General features: G+C 37.3%; 1 protein-coding gene and 1 long non-coding RNA gene across 3 annotated transcripts in view; one reads left to right on the top strand and one right to left on the bottom strand.

Annotated features, from left to right (window-relative positions):
• The window catches only part of LOC139355786 (uncharacterized), a 168,933-nt gene extending 152,232 nt beyond the window's left edge, over positions 1 to 16,701 (bottom strand). The window contains exon 1 of the long non-coding RNA XR_011606830.1: positions 16,150 to 16,701. This is a non-coding gene — a long non-coding RNA (uncharacterized lncRNA). The remainder of the gene's footprint in view (positions 1 to 16,149) is intronic.
• The window catches only part of LOC105475983 (ER membrane protein complex subunit 2), a 49,506-nt gene continuing 40,181 nt past the window's right edge, over positions 16,336 to 25,660 (top strand). For both annotated transcript variants that reach the window (XM_011731527.3, XM_024791018.2), the window contains exons 1-2: positions 16,336 to 16,485; positions 25,416 to 25,529. In XM_011731527.3, coding sequence (XP_011729829.3) covers positions 16,350 to 16,485; positions 25,416 to 25,529 — 250 coding nt within the window. In that variant the 5' untranslated portion in view covers positions 16,336 to 16,349. The remainder of the gene's footprint in view (positions 16,486 to 25,415; positions 25,530 to 25,660) is intronic.

Here is a 25,660-nt window from a genome sequence, read left to right as displayed (position 1 = left end):
AGGCAAGAGAAAGAAATCAAGGGTATTCAGTTAGGAAAAGAAGAAGTCAAACTGTCCCTGTTTGCAGATGACATGATTGTATATTTAGAAAACCCCATTGTCTCAGCCCAAAATCTCCTTAAGCTGATAAGCAACTTCAGCAAAGTCTCAGGATACAAAATTAATGTGCAAAAATCACAAGCATTCTTATACACCAGTAACAGACAAACAGAGAGCCAAATCAGGAATGAACTTCCATTCACAATTGCTTCAAAGAGAATAAAATACCTAGGAATCCAACTTACAAGGGATGTAAAGGACCTCTTCAAGGAGAACTACAAACCACTGCTCAGTGAAATCAAAGAGGACACAAACAAATGGAAGAACATACCATGCTCATGGATAGGAAGAATCAATATCGTGAAAATGGCCATACTGCCCAAGGTAATTTATAGATTCAATGCCATCCCCATCAAGCTACCAATGAGTTTCTTCACAGAATTGGAAAAAACTGCTTTAAAGTTCATATGGAACCAAAAAAGAGCCCGCATCTCCAAGACAATCCTAAGTCAAAAGAACAAAGCTGGAGGCATCACGCTACCTGACTTCAAACTATACTACAAGGCTACAGTAACCAAAACAGCATGGTACTGGTACCAAAACAGAGATATAGACCAATGGAACAGAACAGAGTCCTCAGAAATAATACCACACATCTACAGCCATCTGATCTTTGACAAACCTGAGAGAAACAAGAAATGGGGAAAGGATTCCCTATTTAATAAATGGTGCTGGGAAAATTGGCTAGCCATAAGTAGAAAGCTGAAACTGGATCCTTTCCTTACTCCTTATACGAAAATTAATTCAAGATGGATTAGAGACTTAAATGTTAGACCTAATACCATAAAAATCCTAGAGGAAAACCTAGGTAGTACCATTCAGGACATAGGCATGGGCAAAGACTTCATGTCTAAAACACCAAAAGCAACGGCAGCAAAAGCCAAAATTGACAAATGGGATCTCATTAAATTAAAGAGCTTCTGCACAGCAAAAGAAACTACCACCAGAGTGAACAGGCAACCTACAGAATGGGAGAAAATTTTTGCAATCTACTCATCTGACAAAGGGCTAATATCCAGAACCTACAAAGAACTCAAACAAATTTACAAGAAAAAAACAAACAACCCCATCAAAAAGTGGGCAAAGGATATGAACAGACATTTCTCAAAAGAAGACATTCAGACAGCCAACAGACACATGAAAAAATGCTCATCATCACTGGCCATCAGAGAAATGCAAATCAAAACCACAATGAGATACCATCTCACACCAGTTAGAATGGCGATCATTAAAAAGTCAGGAAACAACAGGTGCTGGAGAGGATGTGGAGAAATAGGAACACTTTTACACTGTTGGTGGGATTGTAAACTAGTTCAACCATTATGGAAAACAGTATGGCGATTCCTCAAGGATCTAGAACTAGATGTACCATATGACCCAGCCATCCCATTACTGGGTATATACCCAAAGGATTATAAATTATGCTGCTATAAAGACACATGCACACGTATGTTTATTGCAGCACTATTCACAATAGCAAAGACTTGGAATCAACCCAAATGTCCATCAGTGACAGATTGGATTAAGAAAATGTGGCACATATACACCATGGAATACTATGCAGCCATCAAAAAGGATGAGTTTGCATCCTTTGTAGGGACATGGGTGCAGCTGGAAACCATCATTCTTAGCAAACTATCACAAGAACAGAAAACCAAACACCACATGTTCTCACTCATAGGTGGGAACTGAACAATGAGATCACTTGGACTCAGGAAGGGGAACATCACCCACCGGGGCCTATCATGGGGAGGGGGGAGGGGGGAGGGATTGCATTGGGAGTTATACCTGATGTAAACGATGATTTGATGGGTGCAGCACACCAACATGGCACAAGTATACATATGTAACAAACCTGCACGTTATGCACATGTACCCTACAACTTAAAGTATAATAATAATAAAAAAAAATAAAAAAAAAAAAAAAAAAAAAAAAAAAAAAAAAAAAAAAAAATTAGGTATTGCCTTAATTAGGGCAACCAATATATTAAAATGGATTATTTTTCGCAAGTTTGATTGAACATGTTGTATATTTCAAAAGTGCTATATTCTTTTATTTTCAAAGAATTCTGATGAGGCAAAAAACACTAGGTTAAGAAAAGGCATAATTCTTCTTGAAAGTCTGCAGTGTATAGAGCTCTATAATTCATGAGATTTGTAACTTTTCTTCCTGTATATGAATGTTGTTTGATTTACTATTTTACTGAGAACTTTAGCTGGGAAATTTGCCAGCAAAATTATTTTATAACAGAAAATAGCATGCTTTTTTTTCAACATGACTATTGTAAAAAAATTGACTGAAACTAGACTGTTAAGGCCTCTTTCCTCTTTTTTCCTAAAGAAAGTAAAGAAGTTACGATATAAAGTAAAATAAAAATATGGAGAAAGCATAGATTTGTGAAAGGACAAGTCAGATTCAGAAATTTCTCCTAGCCTAAAGCATTACAACAGATACTGCACGCAGGCAGAATTTTTTTTTTTTTTTTTTGAGACGGAGTCTGGCAGTCTGGCTCTGTCGCCCAGGCTGGAGTGCAGTGGCCGGATCTCAGCTCACTGCAAGCCCCGCCCCCCGGGTTCATGCCATTCTCCTGCCTCAGCCTCCCGAGTAGCTGGGAGTACAGGCGCCCGCCACCTCGCCCGGCTAATTTTTTTTTTTTGTATTTTAGTAGAGACGGGGTTTCACCGTGTTAGCCAGGATGGTCTCGACTCGATCTCCTGACCTCGTGATCCGCCCGTCTCGGCCTCCCAAAGTGCTGGGATTACAGGCTTGAGCCACCGCGCCCGGCCGCAGGCAGAATTTTTAAGGGAGTCTCCTGTATCATCAAGGGTCTAGATTACATCATCATTGATTTAATCTTTTCCATCCCCTAATTTTGATGGTTTTGCTTTCCCAAAGGCTGTTGTAATTTATCCCATGAGTTCTCAAAATAAGTAAAATTTAAAATAGAAACACTGCTTCTGTGTTATCTTTATTGTCTTTGCCATTTCTTAAAACCACACCTATTTATAGAGGTAACAGTATCTTCTGCTCCAGTTCCAATGAAAATGCTTTTTATATATTCACTATTTTGTCACTGAGATCAAGAAGAATTTTTGCAATTTGTAAAATGAAAAACCAGTAACACATGTACTGTGCTTTAGTGTAAAACTTAACCAAATGGATTTTGCTGAATGCATGAGACAAGAGCCATATCCAAAATAAATTTGCCAGAAATGGTTTGCATCATGAGATACTTCAAGTATAATTTTATTTTTCTTCTTAGATCAGACTGCAGCAAGCCTTCCCCAAACGTTTTAAAAATAAAAAAATTACAGTAGTTTGTACTTCCTAATATGTTCACTTCTTCAGAGATTTACTAGGAAAGAGAAAAAATTCTTGAAGAGGATAATGAGTCCCAGCTGAGAATCATGTGCCAAGATGCTCAGTGACTCTTTTTCTTTAAAGACACAGATAATGAGGATAGGAAACAAGTTTTAGTTAGTTGGAAGTGTTTCTTTTTTTTTTTTTCTTTTTTTTTTTTTTTGAGACGGAGTCTCGCTCTGTCACCCAGGCTGCAGTGCAGTGGCCGGATCTCAGCTCACTGCAAGCTCCGCCTCCCGGGTTCACGCCATTCTCCTGCCTCAGCCTCCCGAGTAGCTGGGACTACAGGTGCCCGCCACCTCGCCCGGCTAGTTTTTTGTATTTTTTAGTAGAGACGGGGTTTCACCGTGTTAACCAGGATGGTTTCGATCTCCTGACGTCGTGATCCACCCGTCTCGGCCTCCCAAAGTGCTGGGATTACAGGCTTGAGCCACCGCACCCGGCCTGGAAGTGTTTCTTTAAAAAGAAATTTAACATCTAGAAGTTGCCACCTTGAAAACAGATGAGCTACCATTTCAAATTTCCCTAATTTATCTAGCGGAAGGGATTTAAGAAGTTGTCAGCCATTCTCAAAGCCATGTGGTGCCAATCTAGGTAGAAGTTGTCACTGGTCTCTGGTAAAAAAAAGTTAAATTTCCTCTATTGCAGGGACTGTTGTGTAGTGAATCCTTACAACTCCTTTGGTGTTAAATTATAATATTTTTTTACTATACTTTTAGTTCTAGGGTACATGTGCACAACGTGCAGGTTTGTTATATACGTATACATGTGCCATGTTGGTGTGCTGCACCCATTAACTCATCATTTACATTAGGTATATCTCCTAATGCTATCCCTCCCCACTCCCCCCTCCCCACAACAGGAACCAGTGTGTGATGTTCCCCTTCCTGTGTCCAAGTGATCTCACTGTTCAATTCCCACCTATGAGTGAGAACATGCAGTGTTTGGTTTTCTGTTCTTGCGATAGTTTGCTGAGAATGATGGTTTCCAGCCGCATCCATGTCCCTACAAAGGACACAAACTCATCCTTTTTTATGGCTGCATAGTATTCCATGGTGTATATGTGCCACATTTTCTTAATCCAGTCTGTCACTTTTAAGATGAAATGATGTGAACTAAATTGTAGCTGTTACTTTTAATGTCGTCGCTTAGCAAAATAAAAAATTGGCAACCTTTATTTTTTTCTCTTCACGCTTTTCCTTAAAATTTTACTGGTTCACAAAGCCCCCTAATAAGTGACCACTGATTTAATGGTTCTTCTTTGTCTTTACACAAGTACTTATTGAAATACTCTGGCAAAGATCGTCAGCATGACATACAGGTGTCAAACAGAACTGAGAGTTTAGTGACCGACACGTGTAATAATTTAATTGATAAGATGGGTGTTTTTGGAGTGAGGGAAGCTGAGCATATGAGAAGGGCCCATAACCCCAATCTGGGGAAGTCAGGTAAGGATTTCTAGGAAAGAGATAAAAAATGTAAATAGGGGTATGTTGTCCTCATGACCCATTAACTCGTCATTTACATTAGGTATATCTCCTAATGCTATCCCTCCCCACTCCCCCCTCCCCACAATAGGCCCCGGTGTGTGATGTTCCCCTTCCTGTGTCCAAATGATCTCATTGTTCAATTCCCACCTATGAGTGAGAACATGTGGTGTTTGGTTTTCTGTTCTTGCAATAGTTTGCTGAGAATTTAGGTATTTAGGGTTGGTCCTCTAGCCCCAGTCAAGCCTATAGACTCAGATGACATCTCCATTGATATACCTTGAGCCAGAATCACCCAGATAAGCTGGGAACCGTCTTGAAGGCTCCTATGACAGTTGGCGACCTTGCCTATAGCTTGTTAAATATTTTGAATATCACTTTCACACATGAGTCAGAGTAGCCTGGAAAGAGGTGAAGGCAGCAGGATAAGGCAAACCCCAAACTGAGATTAAATTTTTGTCTTCCCCAAAGAATGGTACCTCAAATAAAAATTGAGCTTTACAGACAACCAAAAGAATGTGAGAAAATATTTACAAAGCATGCATCTGACAAAGGTCTAATATTCAGAATCCATAAGAAACTTAAACAGTTGAACAAACAAAAAACAAGTAACCCCATTAAAAAGTGGGCAAAGGAGATGAACAGACACTTCTCAAAAGAAGACATACAAGTGGCCAACAAACATATGAAAAAAAGTTCATCATTACCAACCATTAGAGAAATGCAAATCAAAACCAAAGAGATACCGTCTCCCACCAGTCAAACAAACAAAAACAAAAAAACAGATGTTGACAAGGCTGTGGAGAAAAGGGAACACTTATACACCATTAGTGGAAATGTAAATTAATTCAGCCACTATGGAGAGCAGTTTGGAGATCCCACTACTGAGTATATACCCAAAGGAAAATAAACCATTTTGCCAAAAACATACCTGCACCCCTATGTTCATTGCAATAGCATTCACAATAGCAAAGACATGGAATCAACACGGGTACCCATCAATGGTGGACTGGATAAAGAAAATGTGGTACATATATACCATGGAATACTACAGAGCCACAAAAAAGGATAAAATCCTTTGCAGTGACATGGATGTAGCTGGAAACCATCATCCTAAAAAAACTAATGCAGAAACAGAAAACCAAATTCTGTATGTTTTCATAAGTGGAAGCTAAACATTGGGTATATGTGGTCATAAAAATGGGAACAGACACTGGGGAATAAGGGGAAATAAAGGGAATAAGGGGAAAAAGGGGATAGGGAGGGAGGGAGGTAAGACTTGAAACAAACAAACAAACAAACAAACAAACAGAAACTACATATTGGGCTGGGTGCAGTGGTTCACATCTATAATCCCAGTACTTTGGGAAGCTGAGGCAGGCGGATTGCTTGAGCCCAGGAGTTTGAGACCAGCCTGGGCAACGTGGTGAAAACCCATCTCTACAAAAAATACAAAAAATTAGCAAGCGTGGTGGCATCCACCTGTAGTCCCAGCTACTGGTTGGGGAGAGTGTAAGGCAGGAGGGTTGCTTGAGCCCAAGCTCGGGAGGTCGAGGCTGCAGTGAGTCTTGATCATGCCACTGCACTCCAGCCTGGGTGACAGAGTGAGAACCTGTCTCAAAAATAAACAAAAACAAAAACAAAAAAAACAACAACCACCACCACAAAACCTCAAATTATCTACTGGGTACTATGCTTACCATGTCGTGGCTGGATTCATTTATACTTCAAACCTATGTAACAAACCTGCACATGTACCCCAATTCTAAAATAGAAGTTGAAAACAAATTGTTTCATAAAAGTGCAAATTTTGTTCTTGCACACCTGAGTTTGTGTACTGAGATTCATAACTACTGTGTCCCATGTAACTGTGTCCCAAGAACTGCCAAAGTTTTATTCTGCTGCTTTAATTCTTTAAAAGAGATAATCAGCAGCCCTCTTCTGTTGCAAATATTTTAAAAAGAGACAATCCTTCTCTTTGAAACTTTACTAGTCATGTGAAGCCTAGGAAGCACTCTGTCTCCACCCATTAGGCACTGATTTCATTATATTATTCCTTCTGGCAATCCAGAGTACAGACCTCTATTAATTACCTTCCCAGAAGAGCATCTGTGCAGCACAGCAGATGCTAACTAAGGCTGCCTTGGCATTCAAAAGAGAGAACAGCAAGATGACATTGGGGGGCTGCATATTTACGCAGCATTCATATTTCACACCTGTAATCAATTATCTACTGTTGGAAAATACTGATAAAATTTAGCCTTGCTTAAGTTTATTAACAAGCAACCATCAATGATATTATGGCAGCTAGCCATTGAACTATCTAGGGGCATTCTGAGTGCAGTGTCTTTGGAATTTTCTAGTATTTCATGGACACCTTGAGTTCTAGAATTTTAGAAATGCTGCCATTTTTCAGAGTTATACTGTTATTCTTGGAAAGACATTTCTAAAATTCTAAATTACTTGGATATATTTGGCATCTGAGTAAAAAAAGGAAGAAGAAATACGAAGTTCTAGGTAATTTACCAATGGTAGTAGTATTAGTCTCCACCCATAAGAAGAATGAATGATTCCTGATTTATATCTCACAAAAACAAGCCTCTGTGGATTATAGGTATTCTACCATGTCTTTTCTTCAACACAAGGCAACCATTGCTGAGTTATTTATTATATACTAGAAAAAGACATTTTGACTAAAATGGGTAATTCCCATGTCAAATCACTAGTGACTTCTGAAGAACACAGACCCCTACCTCTCATCAACAATTCTTTATCTAATAGTGTTAGGGTAGTGCACACCTAGAACAGAAAGATAATAATAATGGCTACTATGGCAGCCATGAGGTATACTGCTTGAATCTCCCTTCAAAAAAGAATTTGCTGAAGTAGTACAGGAAGTTGACAGCCTCCAGCTATTAAAACCTTCAGGATTAATCTCAGCTTTTAAGTGGGGGCCATGCCCTTCTGGGTAGTCCCCAGCCAATAAATGAGCATGTCACTACACAAGGCCTGGTAATTTCTGTCAATTGTGGGTCTCCTCTAATAGGCAATCTTTGTTCAGAAGCTTCTCAACGAGTTGGCTGATACTCTCTCAAATCTAAATCATGGTCTACGGCTCTTCCTGCTCAATCATTCTTCCTACCTACTTGTCTTACACAGGCATTATATATGCGTCATGGTGTAAAAGCTCTCTATAACCAATTTTGCTTCCTCTTTCTCTTATATTTCATATAGAGTGCTCCCAATAAATCTCTTGCATTTCTAACTCCATCTCAAAGTCTGCTTCCCAATGGACCAAAATGATACAGCTACTGTTTACTAAGAACCTACAATGTGACAGAATATATCACAAGATATTTGGGGAAGTTATTTAACCTCTCCTAACTGTTCCCTCATCTGTAAAGTGGGGTTGTTTAAGAATTAAACAAAATAATCTAGAAAGAGGAATTTGTACAGTTCCTGGTATACAGAAAGTACTCAATAACTGATATGTACATTGAAAATATTATTATGCCAGACTCTGAGGAATTTTGTGTTTGTTACTTGTAATCCTTTTTATAATTGGCAAGTATTATCATGCTTGCTTTACATAGGAAACTAGCATTCAGTGAAATCAGCTTGCTCAAGTTACTTAATGTACATTGCTAGAATGTGTAACCTGAGATTAAAACCCATTAATCTCCACAGATGAGAGGAATGTAGATGTATGTAGGCAAAGAATCCATTGCTGTCACCTAGAATGTAAAGGTGCTCCACACCCTCTCTGGCATGGTATGTATAATGTAATTAACATAAACTATTTTGGAGATTCTTTCATAAATTTAAGTCTATTCTTCTAATTTCATCAAATATTTGAACTTAGAATCTATCAATGGGTGCTTAAGACTAAGCACTTGTCTAAAACTCAGTTAAGAGGAATATAGAATGGCACTGCTACCCCATGATGAGTATTAGTTATTTTTGTAGAATGGCTCTCAAATTGTGTTTGTCTGATGTTTTCTAATAACTCAATTGAGGTTCTACTTAAAATAATCTTGCATATTGCTAGAAAAATTTTATCAACTGAAACCACCCCCCATCGCACCTCCATCCCCACTGAACACACATTCAAATTTATTTAAAGATCCAAAAGAAATGTGTAATAGAAACATAATGAACAGAATGAAATTAAAATATTCTATTGGTGAAAGAATTTCTAGAGAGGTGGCAGCAATTTAAGTGGCGGCTTTTGAAGCATGTCTCTATTGTTCCTTACTTCAAAGTTTTAAGATAAACAATTTTAATAAAATTTTAAAAATTATGTTACATAAAATTTTGAAAAATAGAGATCATGCTATTTTCTCAGGAGGGAGATGGTGATGCATAGGTCTAATAGAATGGATTTGGGGGTGGGCAGTTTTGTTAGACATTCTGCTGGGAAACTAGTCTTTTTTTCCAAATAAAACCGTGGAGTTGACCAAATAGGCCCTCTCAGGTACAAAAGAGAGTGTGATTTATGATCTAGAAGAGAAGATGACCACATTATGCTCAATGTGGCTATTGTCCTTTAGGCCAATTTAGGCCAAGTAGTCAGTACGACCATAGAAAAAGATGGCCAGTAAAGAAAATGACATTCTGGTCTGGTGACCAGAGTAAGATAGCTGAGAACTACAGGTCTGAACAAATGACTTGGCCACTTGTAACTAGAGTAATGCTACCAAACTACCAAAGAGAGGGACTATTCAAAAATAAAAAATTACATCAATAATAGACTAACATGCATAATGTGACATTCAGTATATCTGCATGAGTTTGCCATAACATAATTTATTTATTGTGAATAAACACCTTTTTGAACATCTTTTTCAAGTAAAGGATTCAGTTATAGTCCTACTATAGAAAGTAGAGTCTAGATGGTCTTCAGGGACCATCAGGTCACATTAATAGTATTTAGGGACTCCTGGATATTTGGTAACCAAAAAAGATGTTTATGAAAATACATTTTTGCACAAGGAGTTACATTTACACAGATTTATGTGTGTATCAGAATAGAATATGCACTTTGGGGAAACTAAATAAATATCATTTGAAAAAGTAGACTCTTATGTATGGTTATAAATCTCAAAAAGAAACATCTAATTTATTGCCCATGTGGGGGAATTCTGGGTGTACTCTTTCTGGATGTACTTTCCTTTTCACTGTTACAACTATGGCACAGAGGGGTAATTATCAGTTTGTGAAATCTACTGTGAAAGTACCAAAGCAATCTCACTGGAAATGTTTCCCAGAAACTCCCCTTTCCTGTCTAAAATATAACTGGGTATGAAATGATGGCTGGCACATTTAAAAACATATATATTACAAATGATAACAAACTTTAAAAAAAATAGACCTGCCTAAATGCTACAGTTGTGCCAGCAAAGGGGGGACTGGGTATTGATTTTGGGGGAAACATATTAATTATACAATCTTTTAAAAATGTAATAAAAACAATGTTCAGTAGATTCCTAAAACAATTCCATATTAATCTGGTTTTTGGTAAATAAAATTCTAAGAAAAATTTCATTCTGAACAAGATGCGTCACAATGAAAGTCTGGTGACATGGAATGAAGATTATTTTCTGGTGGCATGGAATGAATAATATTTCCACTTAAATAAAAAGGGATTATGGTTATGGCCCACTAATTAGAAACAATGACATAATTTAAAAGCTTTTGTAAATTTTATAGGAGAGTTGTAGTGAGACCAATTTACTGTGATGGGTAACTATCACAGTAAATAGGAGTTACAAGCTGTGTTACATAATGTGGGACACTAATTCACTATGATTAAGACTAGGACAAAGCAGACAGAAGATTCTAAACAAATGGTTTGGTGAAGATGCTGAATATTGCAAAATCAACTAGAATAGTATTATGTTCCATCCTGTGAAATAACGTACATTGTATAAATGCTATAAAGTTTATTAAATTTAAGAGGTTGCTTTAGTCCTTCACAATGTCTGAAGATATTAATTGAATTAAGTAAACCATAAAAAAGATATACTCTAAAGTGCTCTGTGGACTAATTTGGCTTATATCCTGTGAAATAATGTACGTTGTATAAATGCCACAAAGTTTATTAAATTTAAGAGGTTGCTTTAGTCTTTCACAATGTCTGAAAATATTGATTGATTTAAGTAAACCATAAAAAGATGTACTCTAAAGTGCTCTGTGGACTAATTTGGCTTATATCCTACCTCAAAGAAAATGTGGGCTTATTTGAAGTTTTTCCTGTATCACTCTAGTTCATCCCGATTTATTGTCATTCCAACTCTTCAAACATAATCTTGCAAGAAAAAAACCAAATCACAATTTAGCTTCACACAAAAAAATTACAGACATTTTCATTGTGCTGTTGATATCACTAAGTGAGATAATGCTTCCGTGCTGTCTGACACATCTTATTCATAATGTGAGTACTAATATAACCTAATATTTGGATGCCTGGATATTTCCTTGGTATTTGTCACCAATATTGGGCAATGTTCAGTCAGAAAAACTGGATTAAATATTTTAAACATATGTGAATGAAAATTTTTCCAATGAGTGAGAGGGTAAGAGGCAAAACTTTGAAGACATCTTGTAAAGGAGGAGTTACAGAAGGTAAGATTGATGTTTATGTTTTCAGTGTTACAGTTCTATTTATAGAAGGTATTTTTTTCATTTAGTTATAATTACATGTTATACAATGTTAAAGAAGAATATAGAATTCTTGTCACTGACGTACCAGTTTTTTCCTAAGTGTGCCTGAGGAAGGTAAGTTTTATTAGACATCTAAAATGTTGCAATCTATAAGCAATAATTTTCCCCACTTCAGAGTACTGTTGGTGACAAAATTTCTCCTAAATATATTTTTCTCAATATTGTATCTTTCATCTATGATCTAAACAACTCATCTCCATATGAATCACCTATCTTTGTTACCTGCTAGTGGCAGAAACGTGGGCAAATCATTTCACGCTAGTGTCTCAGGTTAGGAAAGATGATATCCATTGGTGTTTTTTAAACTCTGAGTCATGATCTCATTCCTGTGCCACACCAGTAGTTTTATAAAATAAAATGTAGCTGACAAAATTTGAATACAAAATGTAGAGGACAAGACACATGACAAAGCTAGTTTGTAAATTTTGTTTCAGTTTTAAACACATGTACATATACTATGTGACAATGCAAAACATATTCCTTTAGTATGAGTTGCAGGAAAAAGAAGTTTGAAAAATATTGTTCTCAAGAATCATCAGCCCATTCTAACTCAAAAATGAAATTACTCTATTTTCCAGCTTAGAAATTCTGAAAATGATGACTTTTAACTCAGTGTCATATGGCTTACCACTTGACAGACAGTAGTAGCTAGCTATGGGATATTTAGTTGAAGTGATTAGAAAATATGTATTCCCTCAATTAGTTGTAACCTTTAAAAACCATTGCAAGGCTTTAAAAAAGAGCTCCTTGGGCTTTCCTAGAGGCTTTAGACCCCTCAAACAAATCAACAAAATGTTAAGTGTCAATAATTTTGTGAAAATATTAAGTGGCTCTTGTACGCAACATATTTTAGTAAGCACTGAGAGATATAAAAATGAACTGGTATGGTTGCTGAATTCATTGAATTTATAATTTTTAGGAAAGTATTGGCTATAAAAAGAAAACATCCTATGCTTAACTAGAGTTCATATGTGTACTATTAAGAAATGTTATTCTTAATAATCATTAATACAAGCTGTCATTTTTAATCTGACTCATTCATTCAAAAAACATTTTTACTGTCTCCAGGTGTTTTTCTAGGCTTGATGTTCCAAGGTTAAAATAACAAAGTTGGTACTCTGAAGCAGCTTAAAGTGGTGTAAAATACAGAAAGTAAGCAAGTAAACAAAAAATCCAATAGTGATAAGTGTCATGATGATGGATAGGCATTACCTAAGGGCTACTTTTTATTGGATGGTCAAGAGAGGTCTATGAGTACATACATTTAAAACTGAGATATGAATGACAAAAGGAAGATGGTTTCTAGGAAAAGGAAACAGCTGGGCAAATGCCAGATACAAGGCAGATAGAATCTTGGTCTGTTTGAGGAATAGGAAGTAGATGAGAATGGCTGCGGGCTAGTGAGGAGAGATAGAATAGTAAGAGATGAGGTAGGAGAGGTTGACAGATGTCACCTGGCTGAGTAAAGCCTTGTAAACCACGGTAAAGTGTTTGAAGTATATTTTTATTGCCATGGGGAGCCATTCGAGGCCTATCATCAAGGGACTTCTGTAGTCTGTTTTTTTTTTTTTTTTTTTTTTTTTTTTTTTTTTTTTTTTTTTTTTTTTAAGACCAGTAGCATTGTTGTATAAAAAAACCAGATTTTTTTTTTTTTTGATTGCAATACTCCTTTATTATTTCAAATCTGCCAAAGATAGAAAAAACTCTTAATGACCTGCTGATGTTGAAGCATCTCTGTGATGGACACAGAGATGAATCTTCATCTGGTTGATCTTTGTTTTCTACAACATGTATGGCTAACCACTGCACAATCCAATTGCATGAGACATTGGTTGGATGTGAGAGTGAGTAAAAATGCCTATTAAAATGCTAAAAGAAATTCGTATACAACAACAGCATTGTTGAGTGCAATGATAATGGAACAATTCTCATAGTAAAAACCAGAAAAATATACCACTACTTCAGCATAACCTGCTATAGGTTAGAATCTAATATGATGACACTGAATTATTTTTAGGGGAGTGAATTACCTTAAGTAGTAGAACTGTTTACAAAACTATTGACACTGATACTAGCCCATGTATCAAAATCCAAGGATTATTTTAATAATGAGAAGTCAATATCTTATTTTTAAAAATTTATGACTTTATCCAGTCAAAAGTATCTAAGTGTCTACATTTAACTTACATCCAACAAGTATTTATTGAGCACTTATTATTTGCCAGAAGCCATGCTAAGTAGCAACAATAGAAAGAAGATGGGACAGAAATACCTCTGCTACAGCATGCAATCAAGTGGAAGGCTGATATTTTAATCTAAATGGTTTTTCTTTTTTTTAAAAAAAAACCCAGATTTTACACAGCAAGAATGAAACAAAGGTGGCTAGGAAACTATCACAATCATTCAGGAGAGACATGGTTGTGACTTAGATTAAGGTAGTAGCAATAGATATGAAAAGCAGATGAACTTTGGGAAGTGCAATATAGAATTTGCTGATAGACTAGATATGGGGAGTGGTGTCAAAAAAAGGAATCAAAGGTACTTCCAATAATTTTAACTTGTGCAACTAGGTAAATGATTTCCTCACCTATGACGGGGAAAAGCAAGGTGGGAATGTGCAAGGTAAGAGCAGGAATCCAGAGTTCTGTGTGGGCTATGTTATCTTTGAGATGTGTATCAGCTAGCCATCTGAGTATGTCAAGCAACCAGACTAGGTTTTGGGAAGGTTTATCAGTTTGGGACTGATCAGCATATAAACAGTATTTCTAGACATAGGATGGTACTTCCATGAGAGTGCCACGCTGGGGCTTTAGCTGCAGCATCTGTTTTCATCTTGATTAACAACACAAGGTCGTAATTTTCTTTTTATACAGACAATATTAGATTTTTATATATGAGCCTTTTTGATGTTTAGAGAGAAATACAAGCTGAAAGTCACCCAGCTACTAAAAGCTAGAGCCTGGATTCAGATCTGGGAGTTCTTGTTCTTCCTGTTGCACCAGGTTGCTTTATTGGAGCATTAAAACATGTGAATTTCTGAGTAGAGTATTTTTTAACTTTTTGAATGAAAGATTTTTAAAAAGTCTGTTTAGAAAGAATGCCAGCTCATTCAGAATTCAATCCAAGTGTATAAATTCACTAGTCTTTTCTGTTGTTAAGTGACTTCTCTGGGGTAGATGACCTGATGTCTTTTTTTTCCTTTTTTTTTTTTTTTTTTTTTTTTTTTTAGAGACAGAGTCTCACGCTGTTGCCCAGGCTGGAGTGCAGTGGCGCGATCTCGGCTCACTGCAAGCTCTGCCTCCCGGGTTCCCGCCATTCTCCTGCCTCAGCCAAACTTCTGTGGTTGACAGGAGCCGACAGGTGAGGAATGGAGAGACGTTGGTCAACTAGTACACACTTTTGGTTGTAAGATGAATATGTTCTGGAGATCGAATGTACAGCATGGTGACTATAGTGATAATTCTGTATTGTACACTTTGAAGTTCGCTGAGAGATTTTTAAGTGTTCTCACCACACACACACGTACGGGAAATATGTACGGTGACGGATGTGTTAATTAGCTTGCTTGTGGTAATCATTTCACAATGTACATTTACATCTAATCATTACTTTGTATACCTTAAATATGCACAATTTCTGTCCATTATACCTCAAAAAAGCTGAGAAAAAAACCCCTCCACTCTTTTGACTTGTGGGATACGATTATTTCTACTTCTCAAATCAAATGCCCCTTCTTCATTGACCCATAACTCATGGCTGCATTGCAGTGATTTTTAGTTTTTCCTCAGCTTACATATTCCTCCTCTACAATCTTATGTCCCCCTTGCTTCAAATACTAAATATATGCTTATCATCCTCAAATTTTTTGCCTCCTGTCCAAACACTTCTCCTTAAGTCTAGGAGATGACGTTCAAAGTTTCCTAAAAGCAATTAGTCTGGTGGGAAAGGAGGCTGCCCCATACACCCAGGAGTAATGAGGAGAGAAGTTCAGGAACTGTGAAGGTCTCATTCTTACATACTCGCGACAGTTTCAAACCTAGTGTGGCATGCAGACATGGATGAAGCAATTACAGGCACGAGGAGCGTTAAAGAAGGGTACAAGCTAGCACGAGGGCATTCAAGGGAACTTCAAAGCTCAAAGGAAGAATCCCACTTACTCCCTCAAAACTTTGGAGTTTATCCGTTTAGTCGATTAAAAAGTGAACGGAAAGCAAATCCCATTAGGGAAGGAGGAAAGTTGGGGACAAATAAGGAATTCGTGCAGAAGGCTACACTGCGGCCGGCCAAGAAGAGAATAAGGGTACTTAAAGGAGTGTGAAGAGAATGAACACGCCTACGTAGAAAAAAACTGAAAAGCCAGGATTGGCGGACACTAAAAACCCAGCATGTGTTAAAAATCCACGGCAAAAAACACAAACAAAAACAAAACACACACGCACATACACACACAACAAAACACTCACACACACATACCCCTACCCCTCAAGCCGAGCCAGCACCGTCGCCCTGCCAGCAGCCAGAGTATTCTCAGATTCCGGGAGCACCGCGCACCGCCCACCTCGCTCCGCCCACTGTCCAGTTCGCTCCGCCCATCTTGTTCCGCCCCCTTCCCCGAAAGCCCCTCCGCAGAGCCGCGTGCACGTGTGTGGCAGATACCGCCCCCACAGCTCTCTTGGCCAATGAGAAAAAGTAACGTAACTCTCCACCGCCCGGTGGAGCGTCACGTGACTGCGTCTCCCCGCCCTCTCACCCCGCTGCTTCTAGGTTCTGGGAAGATGGCGAAGGTCTCAGAGCTTTACGATGTCACTTGGGAAGGTAACTTCGGGTGGGGACGGGTGCGGAAAGACCAAAAGCGCTGGGAAGCCGTTCGGGAGTACCCGCTGCCTTCGGAGAGCTGGATTCGCCGGTCTCTTTTTGGTACCAGAGCCCTCAGTGGACGGGCCAAGCTGAGGTGGAGGCTGAGGCTGACCCCTTCCTTGGCCCGGGCGCGTACTCCGCGGCGTTTCCCACGGTGTCTGCTCATCGGTTGACCTGCCCTCCTCCGCGCCAGTCCAGCGGCCCAGGGCCGCTTTTATTTATGAGGCGGGCGGGAGGGACTTGGGGCTAGGGTTGTCACACTCTAAGCGTGGTTGCTGGGCGGTGCGGAAGAGGCGGAATAGGTGGTTACTGAAGCTTCTTTGGAGCCAAGAAACACAGGGCCTCTAAGGCCCTTTACTAAGTGCTATGTGAGGATTACAGCTCTTTGCAGAAAAGCTGTGTAGAAGTTGCGTGAACAAATGTGATTCTCATATGCCACTCTACATTTGGTTTTCTCCTTAAACCTGGATTTCCAGTTTCTTTTCCTTTTAGTCTAGTCTCTGTCCCTCTCCATCTCAAAACACGTTTACACACACAACACAACTTCTTACTCCCTACTAGTAGATTTTTTTCTGAAGGGAAAAATAACTGATTAACTCTGGTCTACGTACGTGCTTACGTGTGATGGTCACTTTTCCCTATCCTTAGTTGATCTAGAGTGGGATATATTCTTTGAATCTTGGAACAGCCAAACCTTGGATCAATTCTGTGTGCTTAAGAAACTTGAGTTTCATTAAGGCGTGGAATTTGTGTAATTGGAATTCATATTTCCAGCATTTAGCATAATACAGGAGACTTCAGTAGCTCGTTTGTTCAACGAATGCCTTCTTGGGATGTTTTCATAATGACCTGAAAACGTGAAAGTTACATTTTCTGTTTTATCGTGAATAAATGTATCAGGTATTATAAAGTTGTAAATCCGTTACAAATAAAGCAAAATTCCTTTATACTTGAACTGAATTAAATGATTTGTTGGCTTTGCGGCCTCTAGCACGTTGTGAATCTCAGTATTTATACCTGAATTGAGGGATTCCATTATATTAAACAACAGTGTTGATTTCTTAGTGCAAAATCTTGGATCTATCAACACACAGTCCATACTTCCAAGGAATTCACAATCTAATGGAGAAAACAAACCTATAAACACAGTTTTGAAAGGCTTGTGTCAGGGTATCTTCCGTAAGCTGGATGGTAGATAAATGGCTGTTATTTTTAATGCTTTTAAAAAACTGTTTTAAATATTATATAATTTTTAGAAAGTGCTATTATGAAGGTATGTTTCATTATAGCTTTCCTAGATGATAGTAGCATATGTAAAATTCTGAGGGGCGAGTAGCTGTATGCTACCAACAGACAAGGTGATTTAACTGAGTAACTTGGACCTTACCCTGTGGTCATTCTAAAGAGGATTGATGTAATTGATTTGGAATAAATAATTACTACACAAATTTGTAGGAATAAAAGAGAAACATTTTTAAGTGTTTCGTAAACTGTTAAGTACTATATAAAAGGAGGTGTTATTATTAGCTAGTACTAATATGATTATGTCCCTCCTCTGTGATCTGGCCGTTGTCCGTGTCTCCACCTTTATTTCGAGCCATTCTCCCTCTCTCTCTGTGAGCTGCCTATGCTGGCCTTTGTTGAATGCCCAAAATTGCTATGCTGCTTCTTAAAGCTGGCACATGCTAGTCCTTCCACTGGGAGTGTTCTTCCCTCCTTGCCTCACTCTTGCCCCCATTAAACTTTATCATTTTATCAATTCCCCACAAAGCTCACCTAGTACAAAAAAGCCTTAGTTGAACACTCTACTGCCCAATTCCCTTTCCTCATCTCCCACCAAAATTGAAAAAGAAAAAACCCAAACAACAAAATGAAGCAACAAAACACACCTGTAATCCTTCGATTATATATTCTGTTCTCATACTATTGAAGCACTTACCCAATTGTGTTTTTAAAATTTTGTCTCTTCTAAGATGAAAGGGACCAGGCCTGTTTCTTCACTGTCACTTCCCTAGAGCCTGACACATGGGGACGGAGCTCAGTAATTATTTGTTGACTAAATGAATTGTTAGTGGGATTAATAATAAACACTAACACATTGTCAGAAAATATTATAAACCATTTTTCTAGCGTTGAAATAATTTCTTTAGTATCTTAAAGATTTCAGTATCTTAGATGAAATTAGGCAACTTGCTTAAGTAATAGGATACAGTGTGCTCACTAGTAAAGTGAAGGTTTAGACCTTTCCAGAATTCAAATTCTAACTTAAGGGACTTTTAAGAAAAGAGTATTCTAGATTTTTATTTCAGAGACTTATGATAACAAATTTTTAGGATGAAGGGTGATGGAAAGATTCTCAGGGATAGTGTTTTCAGATTTTTTTGGGGCGTGTGTGTCAGAGGTGTGTCCTTAGGAATTCCACTGAACAGTGTTGTGAATTGGTTAGTTCAGAGTGCTATAATTCTTGTGATAGGAAAATTTATCATTTGTTTATAAAAGACCTATGTAGTAAGTTTAACACTTCCACATCTGTGTTAGACTCTACTAATAGACTATTTGGTTTGTTTCTTCAGCCAGTTGAAAGTGATTAATACTTATTACGTAGGGAAGTTATTAGACATTTGGAGGTGGGAAAGAGAATTTAGACTTGTAAGGAGAGTATATTCAAGTTTCTTGAGAATATGATATTTGGGCAGGACATGGATAGGATGCCTAGAACAATGCCAGGCACATAATAGGCATTAAATGAGTATTTGTTGAAAACAAAAAATGTATGAGAAATGTTTGAGAGCAATTTAGTTGTTTATGTTCACTGCCCCTACTTCCTCTCTTTTTACTCAGACCTTCAACCTCAATTTGATTTCCATGCCCTACCACTCCACTAAGATCTCTAGGAGACCTAATAATAACATGTATTTTGTATACTTCTACTACTTTTGCTATTGTAGAGCACTCCTCTGTGGAAAACTCTTTCTTTGCTTTCTTAATGACATTCTTCTTGTTTTCTCCTTTCTTTTTGGGCCTTTCCTTTGTTGAGTTCTCTACATCCATTTGCTCATTTTTTGGTGTTTCAGTGTTTCTTAGTCATCGTCTTAATCTGTTATTGGTGGTTTTTAAGTTTGAGATCACTAGACTTTAAATTGATGCAAGCATAAGTGTCATATGGTCTGATGAAATCGGGCAAAATTTAGTGCATGTGTAAACATACATAGTTCTGGGAAAAGATGGTTCAAAGTTCTCATTAGCTTTGAAGATACCTAAAATAGATTAAATGGTATCTGTGGGCAATCTTATCCACATCCAATTTTAGCTATCAATTAGCCTATATAGTAAATAACACATTAAACATATATTTGAGTACTTTGCACCAGGCACTGTTGTAGTTCTTGAGGGTATAGTGCTAAGTAAGACAGGCAAGGCCCCAGATTTCAAGGGACATACCCTGAAATTTCACTTGTAAACTGAAGATCCATATTTCCAGTGTTCTACAGGGCACATGTAATGGATGTTTCACAATTAACAAAACTCAAAACTGAACTCATCATCTTCCTTTTGCCTTCTGCCTCCAACATCACTGCTGTCACCACTTAATTCTTTTCTGCATTTTCCCTAGAAATGTAGATAACACTGTGTACCTCCCCTCATTCATAAAACAACTTCTGCTCACCTTTTAAGATATAGATCTATGAGACTTCAAAGCCTGGAAAGTACAGATATGTATGGGAATGAAGTATATGCTTTGCAACGTCACTAGACGTTTCCAGTAAAATGTCTTTCTAGGTAAACTAGAAAGGTAGGTAAAAACTAGAAAGGTAGGTTGGTGTCTTGAATGCTAGACTAAGGAGTTCAGAATTCTTTTTTGTATATAGATGGGAGGCAAGGTCCTAAATTCAAAAAGAAAAAATCAATGGCTCCTTTCATTAAACTTTTGCATGTTGATATAGAACAGGGCCTTTTCTTTGGTAGAGATCTGCTGATTGAAATTCCTTGTCATGTTTAATAAACCATGTTTGGTTTTGCTTTCTTTAATGTGGAGCAGGAACATAAAGTCCCTAATATAGAAGCTTCAGTGCATAAATCTTTTAGATTTTTGTTATTTTTCTCATAATATTTTAAATTAAGTCTCCATATTTAATATGACAGCAGTTTTTCAGAGCTCTTTACTTTTATGGAGTCTTTTCAAAGCATCCAACTTTGTTTTTTAGAAACCAGTCTCTTTTCGCACTTAAGTTTTTTTGGCTTATAATATTTCATTATACTATATAATTACATTAAATTTAACTGGCATGAACTGGTTTGGATACAGGTAGCTAAATTTTTAAAATGTAGTAACTGTTGGAAACAGTTAACCAAGAGCTAGCTGATACGACTTATTAGCTAAGAGCTTCTAAAATCTTAGTGGCCACGATTATTAAGTTTTGTAGAAAGCAATTCTTTGAGTTGATTCTAACCGGAAGATGATTAAGAGAATTTTTACTGAACCTCATTAATCTCTCCATCATATTTTAATTACTTGTTTACATTCTTTACACACAGAGATCTTCTCAGTCCTTCCGTTGACCAGCCGTAGTGGTGAGAATCAGAAAACAAGCTCTCAGTAAATGCTCGTTTGTTCAGTGGGTGAATGCTAGGACATGAAGCTTGTTTTTGAAGTTTGACCCACTAGTGTATGTAGTAATGGTAATAATAATGAAAATAGTATATGAAACATTTTGTGTACATTGTCTCTTTTAATCCTCACACGTATCTTATGAAATAGGCTTTATTTCCAGTTTATAGATGAGGAAGCAAGCGAGAGGTGAAATGACTTGTCTGATATCCCACAGCTAGTAAAAGGGAGTCCTGTGATTTGAGCTGCTCTTATACACTTCTCCCCCACTGAGTTATTAACTAATTAAGTTCTTCCACCTAAGCTGTCATTCTGTTATTCTTGGAATATGCCAGATTAGTTTCTTTCTCCAGAATTTAGATTTGCTGTTTATGGTTGGCTCCTTCTCATTCCTCTCTTAGCTTGAAAATGACCTTCTTAGAGAACCTTCTCTGACCACCCTTTCCAAAAGCTCCTCCTTTCTCCCAGTCTCCTAACTTTATCATATGGTCTTTTAGTTTTATTTGTGTAATTTCACTATCTAAAGTTATGTGGATTTTCATCTTTTTACCTATTAGACTCTAAGCATTATGAGTATATAGGATATCTTTTTCTTTCTTTATCCTCAATGCCCAGATCAGCCTGACACGTAGTAGGCATTTAGTAAATATTAGTTGAATGAAGAAGAACAATATTTACTCCAAGAAGTAAGTATTAGTTGAATAATGAAGTAAAGTTCCAGTCATACACTATACTGCCTCAAAGAAGGTAGAAATCATTGGGTATCTTAAGAATTTAAATTGTAATGAAGTAAATCTTTAGAAATGTCTGCTAGTAATTTACAGATTGAATTCGGGTGGAGAGATCAGTTTGGAAGCTATCCTAGCAGTTTTAGCATGGGGTGATGAAAGCCTGGGCATGGATAATAGCAGTGGAAATAGACTAGAAGATGTAAATCTTAGAAATACTTCAAAAGAGTCCACAGGACTTAGATAACCAAAGTAGGAGTCAGAAACAGCATTCAAAAGTGGAATGTCAGGTAGTATTAACAGAAAGTAGAATTAACAGAAATGTGAACATTGGGAAGGGAAGCCATATTTTTGGGAATTGAAGATGACTTGATTTTCGGATGCTGTGATTTTGAGGTAATGAACTATCAAAGGTGAAAACGTGTTTTCTTCAAGACAGTTTTATTTTTATGAATAACTTTTTAGATAAATGTACTTAAGGCATTTCTAAAAATAGTATGTGACTAATAGTGCAACAAATGTATTTATTATAGCAGCACTCGAGTGTGGCAGGGTCAGCTAAGTAAGGTATGTAGCTTAAGGTGTTTATAGGTAAAATGTTGCTTGTTTTGTAAAAGTTATATTTTCATACACAAACAGTGTTTCTTGTTTTGTGTTCAGCTATTATATTTTAATATGTTTGTGACTGTGTATCAGACTGTTGTTTTTAGAAGTTATACTTTAAAAAAGTGTTCTCTTTCCTCCAAGAGTGTTTTTCCACAATGAGAAATACCTTTTACAAATCAACTCGTACTCAATTAAGTATACATATACATGAATCTTTGAGTGTATGTATAAACTGAAACCAAAGTTTCATTTACAAACTATTCTTATGAGTATTGCATTCTGTTCATTTTGTTTCATTCTCCCCCGCACCCCCTCCCCTACCAATATATTCTGGAAGAAATCCACTAAATTGATTTTATACCTTATTAATGGATTGTAATACACAGTTTGAAAAATACTTCTCCTGGAGCTCTGTGTGCATTAAAATAACGCTTTCCTTTTTCAAATCAGATTGCCTTTTCTTTTAGAATAACTGTTCCCAACAGCCTGCAGCCAATCTGACTAGATACTTTTATGGGACTATGAATAATTTAGAATTTATTATCCTGTAGTTATCAACCTTTTAAAAGAATATACTGGTTTATGTAAATGAATCTGTAAGTGGTATTTCTGAATATATAACAAAATGAAGTGGAAAAGATACAGGATTGGCGGAAGTAGTTTTGGACTAAAGAAATCAGCAGAATTAAGTAGCTGACATATTTTTCCATCTTTCAGAGGTCACCTCACTGCAGTGGCACCTCATGCAAGTTGTCATGGAAGGAATAAACAGAACAATCATAGCCACTCTCTTAACCTTTGACCTTTAGCTCATCCCACAGGGTTGCACAGTAGTTAATAAAATGTACAAGCAAGCAGTGAGCAGCTTACTTACATAGTATGTAATAAAATGACCTTGGCTTTGAGGAGCAGGCCTTTTGCAGGAGGGTGAAAGGGTAAAATGAAAATTTTAAGCCACCTTTGAGGAAAGAGTGAGGGAAGAGCCTTTATTTCTTTTGAGAGACTGAAACAGTTATCAGATTTTTTTTTTTTTTAAATAAAGATGACTAGAATTTTTGTAGGACTTCACATTTTATAAAATGCTTTACATGAATTTTCTAGTATTTGGTTTCCTAAACTCAAAGGCCAAGCAGATGAGGAAAATACATGTAGCTGGGTGAAAGACAGTAGTGGTGCCTATGAAGAACTGGTAAGTGTATATACCCTTATCTAAGGGTAATCAAAATCAACTTAAAAACAAAAATATCCAAACTGTTGTACTAACCAAGCAACTTTATATATATATATATTTTATGTAATCTTACGTGCTCATCCCTGAGCTAAAGGTAATACTATCTATTCATTGTTATTGGAAACTAAGTACAGATTCAGTAAGTTATGTAAGGTCATGTAAAAGATGGAGTTTAGATTCAAACCAAGTGTATCAAGTCCATGTTCTTTCCAGTAGACTCTACGTCCTCCATGACCGGAGATATGGTTTAGCTGTGTGTCCCCACCCAAATCTCATCTTGTAGCACCCATAATTCCCATGTGTTGTGGAGGAGACCCACTGTGAGATGATTGAATCATGGGGACAGGTCTTTCCCATGCTATTCTCATTATAGTGAATGGGTCTCACAAGATCTGATGGTTTTAGAAATGGGAGTTTCTGTACACAAGCTCTCTTTCTTTGCCTGCTGCCATCCACTTAGGATATGACTTTTTCCTTCTTGCCTTCCGCCATCATTGTGAGACCTCCCCAGCCACGTGGAACTGCAAGTCCAGTTAAACCTCTTTCATTTGTAAATTGCCCAGTCTCAGGTGTGTCTTTATCAGCAATGTGAAAACGGACTAATACCACCGGTTTCTTTTCTTTGAACTGTTTACTCCTTTCCAGTTTATCTTTTGGGGCTTTTGTTTTTGCTTTTGTTTCAAATTTATTTATTTTTAAAATTGACACATAAAATATAAAATTCTAGGGTTTTTTTTTTTGTTTTTTTTTTTTGCGTCAGAATGATTTTCCTGTCAGACAGCTATGATTGTGTTGCTTTTCTTTTGCTCAGTATTTTTTAGTTGTTCTGTACCTTTAAAAACAAACTTAAACATTCTTTAGTATAAAATAAACGTCTTCCAAGAAACTCACCTTGTTGTACACTCATTTCCCGATCCTAGTGTGTTTATTTAATTCTGAACTACCAGTAGTTCTTTCTGTGTGGGATAACTTACTTTGTTATTTGCCTGTTGTCGTTTTTCAACTTTTAAGAGACGGGGGTCTTGCTCTGTTGCTCAGAATGGAGTGCAGTGGTGCAATCACAGCTCACTGCAGCCTCAACCTCCAGGCTCAAGTGATCCTCTACATCAGTCTCCTGAGTAGCTGGGACCACAGGCAGGTGCCATCATGCCTCTTTTTTGTTGTTTTTTTGTTTTGTTTTGTTTTTGAAACAAAGTCTTGCTTTGTCACTCAAGCTGGAGTGCAGTGGCACGATCTCAGCCCATGCAACCTCCACTTCCTGGGTTCAAGCTGTTCTTTCTCAGCCTCCTGAGTAGCTGGGATTACAAGTGCTTGCCACCACAGCTGGCTAATTTTTGTATATTTAGTAGAGACAAGGTTTCGCCATGTTGGCCAGGCTGGTCTTGAACTCCTGGATCAAGTGATTCTTCTGCCTTGGGCTCCGAAAGTCCTGGCATTACTGACATAAGCCACCATGCCTGGCCCATTCATCACTTCTAAAGATAGTCGTAATACCAGTTGTAATGCTGTTTCAGCCTTCTAAAGGATCGGTTGCCTTTGTTCAGTTAATTTTCTACTTTATCAAATTTGAGCTACCACAGACTTCTACATGATTGTGAGTTTATTTTCCTTACCTAAAAAGTTGATTTTGTCTTGTCAGGTTTTTGACATCTATCTGGTGTGTATGCGTGTGTCTGGGTACATATACACTTAAATGTCATGTTACTTTTTTCAGAAATGCGAGATAAAATGAGAAAATGGAGAGAAGAAAACTCACGAAATAGTGAGCAAATTGTAGAAGTTGGAGAAGAATTAATTAATGAATATGCTTCTAAGCTGGGAGATGATAGTAAGTTCTTTTATTACATTCAGGCTCAGTACATGTCTCATTTATGGGCCTTTTTTTTTTTTTAACTATTCTTTCATTTATGATTTTTCTACTTGTCATGTTAATCTTCTTTGTGACTTTTCGTCCCAAGA

This window comes from Macaca nemestrina, chromosome 8 (genome assembly GCF_043159975.1).
Source record: "Macaca nemestrina isolate mMacNem1 chromosome 8, mMacNem.hap1, whole genome shotgun sequence".
Taxonomy (NCBI): Eukaryota; Metazoa; Chordata; class Mammalia; order Primates; family Cercopithecidae; genus Macaca; species Macaca nemestrina.
This window is presented reverse-complemented; position numbering and strand designations above follow the sequence as displayed.